The following is a 13,073-nucleotide window of genomic DNA, read 5'->3' as shown; positions in this document are numbered from 1 at the left end:
ATGGCTCTTCTTCACCTTCCCTCTTTAAGGAAAAGAGAAGAAGAACGGCAACATGTAAAGGAGGTCATGATATTTACCTGGCAAAGTGCAAAGAAAACACATTTTCCTGAAGCCACAAAGATGGAAATATGTTTTTAATGATGCAAAAAAGGCACACAGGCACTAAAAAGCCGCTCATTACAAGTGCAACATCCAGCATCGAGTAGTTTAGTTAAATTTCACCTCAATGCAAGCAAGCACAAAGGCCTTTTCTTTTGCGGCACCACTAGTATTAATTTGCACTGTATTGTTGAGCAAGTCGGCCTGGATTCTCACCAAAGCACAGTAGCTTTAGTCCTGATTTTTGTTGCCCACATGGCCTAACTAACGCCCCAGGCATAAACCACCGACCACTCTGTGTCTGCTGACAGAGCCTTGCCAACAACCTCAATAACAACGCAGGATTTATGGTCCACGTTGCAGTAAAAAGCCCTCTATTGCTTTTGTTCAATATATAATTTCAGCAATTTAACAAGGCCTACAGCCATTAAATCAAACAATACCATATCTTTATGCGGCCAGAAAGCCCCAGCAATACATTAAAGTTTCCCTCGCTTGAAACATTTATTGTCTGCACCAACTTCATGACTTTTTTTCCCTTCTGCGCTAAAGAGGATGCTAATTGAAAGCACATTCTTTAATAAGTCTTCGCTGCAGCTACACGGGCAACACGCCTTAAGCACTGTCCTGGGAAGATATCTCAGAGCGGGATGTGATGAAAACATGCTTGGCAACATTGTGTGAGAACATTTACTTGAGTTAATCCAACGACTCAGGACATAATCCTCTCACTTGACTGTCTCGCATGGCTGGAATGGGTGCGCTACCCTGTTTCTCCTGTGGAGGGCAACATTTTCCTGGCATTAAAACTGGCCGTTAACAAAGCCAGCTCTAACAAACAATACAGTGGCAGGAAAAAGCAATATCAAATGGAATAGGCAGAGTAATCTATAAAATGGTCCAGGCCAGATTTTATATCGGTCTACTGAGCCATATATCTGAAACAAGGCCAGATTGGGCGTTTCAGGATTAAATTTGACCTCTGTCACGGGCGAGGCTGGTTTCATTTCCTGGTTGATAAAAAAAACAAATGCATTCATCTAGATATGGCAGAATTTATCACCGTCAACATGTAAAGCTTGAGATGGAATGCTATTGATTTCAATACACTAAATGTAGCGAAATAAATGGAAAAACTGAGGATAAAAGCAGACATCTAATTCATGCATGTGCAGTTTTGCAACATGCTATCGGCTGTACTGCAGAGTGCGTCTCCATATTTCCCCTACATCATCTAAAATTGTATTAGTTGCAGCAGAGCCCAGAATGAAGCGTGCCTCTGTAATTGGACAGCATTAGATGGTAATAGTATTCATCCGAGCTGAGTTACTAGAAGACTCGAACCCCCCTGATACCCTCCAAGATCCACAAAGGACTTCTAAATTAATTAGAGACCTCTGCCTCTCCTTGTTGTGCCTGCAATGCTGTCTCCCATAAAAGAAACGCTGCAGTGCAATGTTATCAGGTTAAGTGCATGTGTGCATGGCCATCACTGCAGCTCGGATTCTGCAGCCTGTCCATCTGCAACTGTATATGTATGTATGTGTGTTCATGCAGGGTTTGGGGTACAGTTCAGGGGCCTCAATAATCTCTTCATTACACAGAAACCCCCTCAGTTGGAGCTCTTTGCCTAATCAAAGGGCCGGGAGCGGATCTCTGGCTCGCTGCTAAAGCAAACATCAGGGACACAATACACCGCGCAGGTTCTTCATTCATAAATAAAACATGCCACTTGGCTGTTTGTGTGTGCATGTGTGTGTATGTGTGTGTGTGTGCGCTCGTCAGCAAGTCTGAATTCAAATGAAAGTGTAACATGAGGAGGACTTGGCCGCATGGCACACATAACGTTTGGGAAATGCCAGGTCAGATACACTAAAGACAAACCAATTGACCATTGAGACAAACAGTCACACATACATTAAGGTACACATATTCACCATTAAATCATTTATTAGCAGGCATATTAGTTAGTTAAATCACTTATAAATGCCTTAATCTTGCATTCTACAACCACTAGGGCATTAACTCAGAGTTTTTCTTCAGTAATCTCCTAATTACTGCTTATTGTTTATTAATATCTAAAGCATTTCTAGGATATAATATTAATGATGGACCACATTGTTTAGCACAAAGGGCTCAGCAGATGATTCAAAAGAAAGAGAAATGTCGGTGTTTCTCGATGAGGAGACGTCCACGGGAACATATGTTTTCTGAGATGACTTGTTATAGAAATATGGCTGAGTTTAAACAGTGTTTTATTCACTAAAAATCTGCATTCTCTGTCCCCCAGGGCTCCATCAATTCAATTATCACGGAGAGCCACTACATTAGAGTGTACCACTTCTCTCTCAGACAGCCGCGGGCACTATAGCAAATAATACACACACCCCAGGAATATGCTAAATCATATGAGTGCCCCATTTATCATTGCCAAGGGAGCGCCCCCACCCCACCCACGCACTGCGAGTCATTCAGTCACACGCACACAAATACACTCCGGAGAGTGGGTGAAAGGGACGGTGTGGAGATGCGATTTGGGCCTGGCTGTCAGCGCTCGTCACCCGGTGAATGTGCTGAGGACTGAGGGGGACCCCATCTCAGCCCTCGCCCCTGTCCGTGGCTGATAAGGCCAATCTGCAGAGACAGCACCTGAGTCCCCCCTTGGTCTCCAGACCTCCACGCTGTCACACATCCTCCAAACAGCTGTCAGAAACACTCTATGAAGGTCCCTCAGCAGTGGATCTCCATGAGGACTGAAGCCTTTTTAAAAGCTGGGAGCCCCTCGAAACCATTCTTTATCTGCTGAAAGCACACTACAAAAGGCTTCCACCCTGACGGTGCTTTTTATGCTAGTTTAAACATTAATAAATCACTGTCAAATAAACCCTGATACCTTGATTTAATTAAAACTAATTAAATCATGACTATGCCAAGTGGAGGCCCTAACTCATACCAGTGGAACTCCACTCAAAATTAAGACTGCCAATCAGTTGCTGTCCCTGTGTGGCTTCTTTTCTTGTCGAACTTGAAAAGCTTTGGCTCCGTTTGCACAGGAAGAGCATCAGTCCTCTTTGAGTTATATTTTGGAGAGCAATCGAGTAAATGTCTTGTATAAAACTGAGGAAAACATGGAGCACAGAGGATGCCAGTCTTCGATCAAATGGCCCAGTTGTTTACTTTTAACAATGTAATTCACATGGAAATTATACGTTTGGACACACTACACTACTACATTACTTTAAATATCCGAATACAAGCCTTTAAAAGTCGTTAAAATCTGCAGATAAAGCAACTGTGCTGTCTTCCTCCAAGCCTGTCACAAGTAAGAACATAAATACTGAATGATTCTGACAAACCTCACATTAAAACAATATATTTTTTGACGTGCAATGCCAACTGTTTTCACAATATCTGCTCATGGCAGCGACTGTATGTTAAGCTTAGAGAACGCTTGTGGTTCTGGAAAATAAACTACGGTTTAGGTTTGTTTCGACATCTAAAATGCTTGTCCAAGGTCAGGGTAAGATTATGGTTGCCTCAAATGAAATATGATTAAGGTTAGGGTTCAGGTTGGGTGACTAAAAGGCTTGATTAAGATGAGGGTAAGATGGTGGGTATGGTTAATAAAAAGGCAAACGTCATCCACCATCCCAATCTCAAACCACTTACCTTTGGCCATGCTCTGTAAAAGGTCACGCTACTTACTGCACTGGCACTGTCGCTGGCATTACACACACTGTAAATCTCCACAATAGTCCAATGTGGACATAATCCCTCAGGAAACTGGCCGGTTTCCTCACTCAATCACATCTTTATTGAGATCTCCTCAAAAGAAATGCACCTGAAGCCGAAACAGCAACAAGCAGATACAAGCGAAATCAGCTCAGCCGACCAGCAGGGATGATTCATTTGTTAAAAGGAAAGAGAGATTACATGATTCACAACCAAATGACTTGTAAAGAGGGGCAGTCAGCCGTTTCTGGTAGTCGATTTCAGAGGAAATTTTATTTGATGCAGTGGCACGAACTGTGTCACACACAATCTTGCAGACTGCAGCACATGAGAAATCTGTTTTCATGGACAGAAATAGCTGATTCTTATCTTGGCTGCAGGGCTTATTTTACCACACTGTGCTATACTTTATATTCACAGCGGCCCATCTTATCTTAATTTCATTTTCTACATGAAATACTCTGGAGAAATGGGATTTTTAAATAAGGAACAATTAAATTCACGCATCGTTCATGTGTTTGCTTCACACGGCCCTGAACAAATCACTGTAATCAACCCAAACATGTCGGGAAATAACTGTGTGTGAGCACTCCTGTGTGTGTGAGACTCATATCTGTTGAAGCTCAGGTTCCAGCGAGCGTCCACAAAAACCCGAAGGAAAATAAATCCAGTTTCTCTCAAAGCCAGATCGTTTATTTTCACGCCTTGTTTAGACAGCCGTTTCCAGCGGCCGTGAGCTTACCCAACAGTTTTAAATGCCTTTTTAATGGAGAGCCCAGCCCCTTCAGCGGTGCAGGCGGCTCTGCCTTTACGAGCCTACATGTGCACTTCTGCTTTCTCGCTGACAGGAAACCCAGCATCCTGCCCCTGACGGACTTAGATTGCACTTCGGAGTGGCATCAAAAGAGAGTGGGAGACAGAGAGCAGCCCTGCCCTGCACCACGCCTCTGGGTTGGGGTGTGAAGAATTCCAGAGAAAACCAACAGCAGCGACGAGGCTGTGAATGAGCGGTTTGACTCGAGACAGACAGGGCAGGCTTGTTGGAAAGAAACTGAATAAACCATGACCTGTGCTCTCTCAAACACCTAACGGGAAATCCACTGTTTTCCTTGTCAGAGTTTTAAAGATCGTGCTCTGCACAGGCAAGCCAAAAGCACCATGTCCAAGCCTGAATGTAAAGTTTAAGAAACATGCGGTGGTCTGGGACAGACAGGATCTGGCGGTTGTTGGACCATATCATTCCAAACCATTAACAAATGCATCTTGTGTGGCCACATTTGCGCTGAAATACTGCGCTTAAACACTGATTGCCCTGCAAATTATTCAAAAGGTTTCACGCGATTCTCCCAAATGATCTATAACAAAAGAGTGTTGTGCTTCTGCGCCGCCAGTAGCCGTCGTGTTTCACAACAGGAGACCCAATTAAAACACATGCTCCTCAGTAAACTGTGTTGTTAATGCTGTTTCATTTACACTCACAGCTGTGTAACTGTGCAAGCGAGACCTGGGGCTTACAATTGTAGCAGTGTGTACTTGCACAATCATAAAGATGCCTTTCACATTCTTCGCCCTACACAAAGCAGTAGTAATGGTACAGAATAACACGTCCCGGCGGAGCTACTCAGCAGAAGCAACCAGCACAGGGCTGCAGAGGGGTGGCGCTTTCTGTTTCTCTGATCGCGTTACACAGAAGACGCTAATGGATGTAGAGAGGAAAGACCAAGGCTGGGAACAGAGGCATCAGATACAGAGGAGCCACTTCAAAAGTCCATGGCTGTTTTAATCTGTCTCTCTAGGTTAGTCCCTTGGCAGGCCGAGATGGGGGTTGGGGGAAGTAAGTGGGCATAGAGTTGGGCGGCGGGGTGCGGGGGTCTGCGGGGCACAGGCTGCGGCTGGTGAGCAGTTCCCACTGCACACCGCCAGCACTTTGACAATTATCTCCTTGATGCAGCAGTCTCTTTTTCATTTCTATTGAAGAACCGTGCCTGAGCTCCGAAGCCTCCCAGGAATGCCAGAGAGAGAGAGTGCAAGGGGACTCCGACGGGGATAATCCCAATTTCAAATGGAGCTTAGTGCTATCCCCCTCCTCCCTTTCTTCCTCCTGCCCACCCCCTCACCCTCCTCCTGTCTGGCACAGATAACTCATCCCTCTCTCTCAACCCTGTGCATGCGCAGACAGCAATTCCCTCTAAAGTAATAATTAGCATGTCATCCACTCGTGTGAGTCTGTGCGCCGAGGCCTTCAGTCGAGTCTCACAGCGTGGCGAATGATATTCTTTTCTCGGGCCACGTTGAGGTCAGAGGATGCAAGTTTAGTGTTGCAGAAGGAGGCTCTGACACACTGAGGTGTAGCCTTTAGGTGCGGACACATAAATCGAATTACATTATTTACACGTGGGCACCAAAGAGAAGAAAAAAGTGAGCTCAGTAGGGACGCTGAGTGAAATGGAACTGGATCCTCCGCAGCTCAGACTGATTTTGCCCATTTTCACTTTTTTCTTTGCTCTGGATCAAGTGAACCAAACTAAAGGGGTGAAAGAGACCTGAACTAAACACTTTAGCCATATTTACTCCTACAATCCAACGGGCATCACTACATCCATCTCTGGCTGCTCACATGACTCTGACAGTCATGCAGTGATTGGAGGATGCATGCATTCCATTCATCTACAGTATATCTACACATGGTGGAAATCAATACTGAGCCTTTGTGCTTCACATACACATGCATAACCGAGGTGACAGTATTGGAAGATTCACACAGAGGTCACTGGGCAGGAACGGGGGGAATAAGGGGTTAGAGTCCTAGAAGTGATGACATTCATAAAATGATGTAAAACTCATGCATCTAATTATAAAGGAAGCAGTTTCCCTTCTCAGTCAACCCATAATATGCAGTATAACATGTCTCTGGTACACCTTTTGTGTCTAAAATAGACCTTGCCCTTGAGCAATACACTGAACCCTTGCCCAGCTCCGGGGGGCACTGTTCTGTATCTGACCCCTGTGACTTCCTAGACTGTGTGGGGCTGGGAGAAAAAACAAGCACTCCCCCTTTAGGGATCAATAGAGAATCACACAAAATATTGTGAAAATCTCATCGAGTATCGGCCCTTGTGTGCTGTTGCTTTAGGCCTGCTGCCACAAAGAGAATCGGAGGCGTCACTGGGGTGCAGTCAAACAGCTGGGCCTGTGGTTAAGAGCCTCTGCTCGGAGGCTGCAATCAGCTGAGCTCCGCGTCATCACGTGGTTCAACTCTTCACCTCCCTTCGGCACACATGCTGCATGCACATGTCTGATAAATATGCAAACAGATATAAAGACATACGTGTGTGTATGCAGATCGCCACCTCCTGAATTCTTTCCCCCCTGCTTGCAAAAGTTCTCTTGAAAAAGAAGTGAAAGCACAATGTCAGCAACTCCCAGTACGGCTTAGCACAATGTAGTGTTGATAGATTAAGCCCAGGCTGCAGCTTTATAATGTTACACAACCTGACCGTGCACCTGAACGCCTGTTGCTCCTGCAGAAAGTTTATCCAACCAACGGTTAACACAGCATGTCACAATCTGACAAGCGCAGAGAGATAGCATTTAATGCTTCGATTCCGCTCCGTGTTGATCATTTTGGACTACATTTGATTGATATTGTAGAGTCCCAAATGGCTGCTTATGCACACATTTCACCAGAATCGTCTTTTTTTAAGATCAACTGATGAAGTGTTGAGACACTACAGACTGACTCTGGCCAAAGTGACGGCTTGGCAGAGCTTGACAGTGTGTGTGGGTGTGTGTGTGTGTGTGTGTGTGTGTGTGTGTGTGTGTGTGTGTGTGTGTGTGTGTGTGTGTGAAGTGAGCATACTGTGGCTTTTTTGGCTTTGCGCAGATTACAGGGGACGAACAGCTCCACTGTACTTTACCATTGTTCCTTCGCTCTTGCTCCGTGCGACTTCCCTCTGCAGGCGAGCCACGGCCAGCTTTTCCCTAAACAGAGAGGAAGGAAGAGAGAAACTAAGGGTGAGTCAACGTGTGATCATTGTTTAGTGGGTGACACACACAGTCAGGTCAGAGTCCTGAGGCTGACACCAATATTTTTGCATTTCAGCTGCACCTATGTGTGAATGTTCTGCTTTTTAACCAGTGTTTGTCCCCACAATGCCAAGGAAAATCACTTTTGTCTTCCATTTTTATCTATGAGAAACCTCATGGACCTGCCAGCAAATCAGCAGATAACAGGCAACCACATACACACACACAGTGAGGAGATGGGTCATCCCCTAACCACACAAAACAGAGAGCTCGCAGTTCTGTCCAGACAAAAATAGCTCAGAGGGGGGAAAAAAAGCAGGGCATCCTTACATGCAGACACACACTCATAGCAGACTCTCTCCCTCACACACACAAACACACACACACGTGAAGCAGGCTAAACAAAGAAATTGACTGTGCGCGTCCAATCCGTTTCCCACGTGAGGGCATTCCAGACTTTAATGGGATAAATCTTGGCACACTAGCACGGATAATAAAGAACCCTGTTTTACGGCCTCTCCCGAGGTATCACAACAACTGAAGCACAACAGAAGCACTGCTCCGGGAGATGGGATGTATGCACTGTTTGCTGAAAGCTTGTCAGGCTGCAAGTGTTTTCTTCCAAAGAGTCTGAAAGCACAACAAATGTGGAGGAAAACACCTCCTCTGGCACCGTCTGAAGCTTCACAATCTGCTGGTTCAACGGCAAAAAACATTCATTCTAATGTAAAACACTGCGTTAGCGTTCATAAATGGATTACGGAAGTCAACATCATGCATTGACACAAGAGGCACATGTGCTGGCTTATGTCCTCAAATTATTACCCTTAAATACACAGCCAGGTATGCTAATCAGGTCGCTAATTAAGATAATTCACCCATTAATTAGCAAATATTTAAGGTAAGATGAGACAACACTTTTTTGGCCCTGAAGGAAATTTGTCTTAGACTCCAGTGTTGCTCACATACAGTACAAAAATATGAGTTACAAATGCTGCAAAAATGGGCAAAAATCACATGAAAACATAGATATTTACAAAAAAAAGGAAACAGAATAAACTCCATGTACTGTGTGTAAGAGGAAAATTGAGGTGTAGCTTTGAAGATCTCGTCAAAGTATTGTTCTTGGCTTTCTGCACTCACAAGAATACATCACAGACACTCATAGCCACCTAATATGGGGCCATGGGATCTAATAAGGGAGTGTATACAGCAGACAGCCACAAGTAATCACAGTCACCTGCACATTTCTCACATTTCTGGAGCAGACGCCCAAACCCCATGCCAGACTCCCCAAAATAACTCATGACTAAAGCCTTCTCGTCGCCTTTGACAAGACATCATTGTTTCTGAGGGGCTTACCTGCCGGGAAAAACCCCAGGTGATTAAGAGGCAGCTGGAGATGTATGGCTGACGGGTGACTCGTCCGTCTGGACTGAGCTACGAGCTAATGCCGCCGCCGGTGGAAGCCATTCCCGCCGATGCGTCGCCTCTAATGGGACCAGACTGAATTAGGCAAATCTGAGCCTGGCACACCGATTGTGAAACACACGGTGCGGCGGTGACAAATCCGGGAGGTAGTCGAGCAAAGTGCCGAGGCTGTGAGACAAGGGGGTGTGTTTGGGTGTGTGTTTGCATTAGTGTGTTCGGGCTCATGTGAGAAGTTTGTTTGTTTGTGCATTCATGAATGTGGGTGTGTGGCTGCTCATTAAAGTGGAGGCGGTTTTATGAGTGTGAGCACTCATTTTTGAAAGTGTGTGACTGCAGGCTGCACACCTGAGACTGACAATTGCACTCATGTTCCATGTTACACAATGTGTCTCTTCCTATTACAACATACTGTATGCTGCAAGCCATTACGCTACCTTGAGAAAAAAAGAAACAGGGGAAAAAATGTCTCTGGAACTTCTCATCGCAGATACTGTTTTGTTAAACAGGACTGGCCTGGCACTCCTCCAGTCTGTGTTATGGCTGAGCATCAGCCCTGTAAGGGGTTAAGTTTCAGGCCACTTATGCACAGGCATGTTCCAGGAGCATTGGAGCATGAGCCAACTGCGCCCGGAGAAAATCATCGCCAAATATAGAGCAATTTGACATTCTGTGTTAAACATAATTATAGCAACTGGCACAAGCGGTAGTCAAAACAGTATTCTAGAGCAAAATGCTCACCGGCGACATTTGGCGTGGAATTACATCATATTTGGACGGCAGTCAAGAGCACGTGAAATTAATCTGCGATATATTCTGTACTGGGTGATTAGAGTGACATATTCCGCTCCGTGTTTGTCATTTGCATTTCATTTCCAATCAAGTTGAGACGTTTAGCCAATCGCTCCAGTCGTAAACTTTTACCAGCTGTGTACACGGGGCCTATCAAAATAGCCAGACTGAGCAGTCCAGCCCGCAGGCTGTTGTGTCAAGGCCTTTATCTCAAGCCATCTCTTGCAGCCGGTTGTTGGACATGCAAAGAGCCATGTGTTAATGGTGTTTGGAAAAAAAGAGCGAAAACATGCACGTTCCACCAAAAGGCTCAGAACACAGTTTCCTGTCATTCAATGCCTCATCTTAAAGGATAACCCCAGTTTATTACAACTGCGGTCTCATTTGTGTAGTTGTTTCTAATGGTTATGAAAACACTGCACTCACCAAAGTAATTGGTGAAATCTGGGACATCGCTGCGAGAAAGCCTCACTGGGCGAGAAACATGAGCGGTCAGACGATCGGCCAGCAGCTTAGCTTTTTCCACATTATATAAACTTTATTTGGAGGTAAAATCAGAAGTAAGCTCACCCGTAATGACTGCAATAATCCTTCATTGCAAAGGAAAACTGTGAGGGAAAAAAAATTATGGTAGCTCTAAAAGCACTTTCTGGGGTTTCTTTTTAACCTGTTTGATCATCTGATTTCTTGCGTTTTTACCATTTTATTAAGGTGTTAAGGAAAATTATTTTAAAAAATGATGGCCAGAAGTACAAAGTTAAGACACAAGCTGTAATAAATCAAAATTATACTTTAAAGGGACGCTGATATTAGGAAGAAATCCTTCTGTAGTGGCTGGAAGTTCTGGAGAATTGAGCAATATATCTACTCCACTGTGCACACTGTATATATTTCACACTTGACTGTGACTAAATGGGAATTATTTCAGGCTGCAGTCCATGCCTTCATCCTGTACATTCGAGCATGTGATGAAAGCACAAGCTGACAGTTGACCGTGTATACATTCCTCCTCCTCCTCTGCTGTTTTTCTTCCTCTTTGAGCCCCAATATAAAGTTGGCTCGGTGAGTTCCAGCAGCCAATCGTGAGCAGTGTCGACGTGGACCTCCGGCGGTTCCCAGTGACCTGGAATCACCTGATAGCACCAGAGGCCTGACTGGCGGGGGAATCCCGCCGAGCTTCAGTGGAGCAGGCCAAACCAGCTGACAACCCCGTTCTCAAGTGCAACACTAATGTAGCGAGAGGCAAGCATGAGGACATCTGCAGCAATGCTAGGCAACGTCAGACATGTATGAGAATAAACCTGGAATTTAAGGTAAAAATGTACCGATTGGAGCTTCAAAATGAGGCTGATTTTCTTAGTTTCATGCAAATGATCACTTTAGAGATGCAGAAGGTTTAGCATATGTTCAGCAGTAATCATAGAGTAAATTTGTACCTCTTTTTGCACACACACACACACACACACACACACACACACACACACACACACACACACACACACACACACACACACGTTTTCTTCTCATATTCTAAACTCACACCATCTGCTGTCCACCCACACGCACTTTGTACACCTCAAAAATCATTTCCCTTCTCTTCACATGCAACTCCAGCAGCATCGAAAGCTCTACATCCCTTCCTGTGTATGACAGCACAGCGATGATGCAGTGATCATGACACCAGCCTTGCTACATTCACGGCGGATCAACCATGTTTCCTCTGCACATCCTCCCCCTGCTCAGACACTGCGTAAACCCCTCTCACGCTTCTTCCTCCAGCTCGCGTTGAGACAACGTGTCGACTGTTTGCTTCAGAGCGTTGCAGCGGCGGCGGCATGCAAAGACACGATCTGTCAGGGCTGAGGGAGGATCAATCACGCCGACAGCATTTGCCAACCTGAGCTGACATGTTGGACCCATGTGCTTTGAACTGCATTGTGGGAGGCAGGCGTTTAGCTGTGTTTTCATCACTGTTATCATGGCTCCTCCATACAGGTGGTTTAATCCATTGTACATTGTTTGCTGTTAAGCACATAATGAAAGAGAAAAAACTGCTGCTCTTGCGTTTTGGCTTCCTATTTCCCTCGTAGTACTGCACACCATCTTATTATCAAGCGTGGTTAATCTGTCCTCTGAAGAGAAAGATGTTAACAGATTAAACACCACGTAATTCTGCTGATGTCACTCATGCCGGCATAAATGCACGCACCAGGATGCATAAAAGATGCATAAATATAAACCATCTTTACAATATTGTCATCGAGGTTTACAGCCAGCAAAACATTTCAAGGGCTCTGAACCACAATTGTACACAGAGTGGCCGGGAGGGATGCATAAATGTTTGGATGAGAGCAGAGCTGCCATGCATTTATGTATTAGCGTCTGCACTCCTGCTGGGTTAAGAGCTCTGATATGCACGCAATCCCCGTGGCACACATAGGGCATCCTGTTCAGAGGCTACATTTTGGCTCGGACTCCGGACCGGTCATTCCCATCCTTAATCCTCCTACGGCTTGTGTTATGTAACCTTCTGCACCGATCCAAAATTTCACCCCAGCGCCCAGTATGGGACAATGGGCTTACCGAGGCGTTTGATAAGTTATAACATCCAACCCAGCCTGACAGGAAAACAGAGTTACAACTGCCAGGAGGCTGAAGTCAAGATGGGATGAAAAATGACTATGTCGACTTGGAGGATTCTAAAAATATCCAAATTTACATTTTTAGATCAAAAACAGCCTTTATAACCTGACACACCACATGGTTTGCTGCACAGAACCATCTGGAAAGTCTGTTTGGACAAGGGCAGGCAGGCGCTTTCAAAAAATACTTGGCAGGTGATTGGATGAACCATCTGTCTATCGCCGTTTATCACGGGCTAACTTCAAGCAATCACATTAACCAAACCGCCATTGTTGTTTTTTAACAGTCACTTCTCATGCTGTCATCACACCTGCCAGTAGTTCCTCATGAGATGCTGATTGGTCTGAAACTTG

General features: G+C 45.1%; 1 protein-coding gene across 3 annotated transcripts in view; it reads right to left on the bottom strand.

Moving 5' to 3' along the window:
• The window catches only part of LOC139327746 (nck-associated protein 5-like), a 127,613-nt gene that overhangs the window by 55,861 nt on the left and 58,679 nt on the right, over positions 1–13,073 (bottom strand). For all 3 annotated transcript variants that reach the window (XM_070957687.1, XM_070957689.1, XM_070957690.1), the window contains one exon: positions 7,749–7,812. In XM_070957687.1, the coding sequence (XP_070813788.1) occupies positions 7,749–7,812 (64 nt within the window). The remainder of the gene's footprint in view (positions 1–7,748; positions 7,813–13,073) is intronic.

The sequence above is a fragment of the Chaetodon trifascialis genome, chromosome 24 (genome assembly GCF_039877785.1).
Source record: "Chaetodon trifascialis isolate fChaTrf1 chromosome 24, fChaTrf1.hap1, whole genome shotgun sequence".
Taxonomy (NCBI): Eukaryota; Metazoa; Chordata; class Actinopteri; order Chaetodontiformes; family Chaetodontidae; genus Chaetodon; species Chaetodon trifascialis.
Note: the sequence above shows the minus strand (reverse complement) of the source record. Positions and strands in the feature narration are given on the sequence as shown.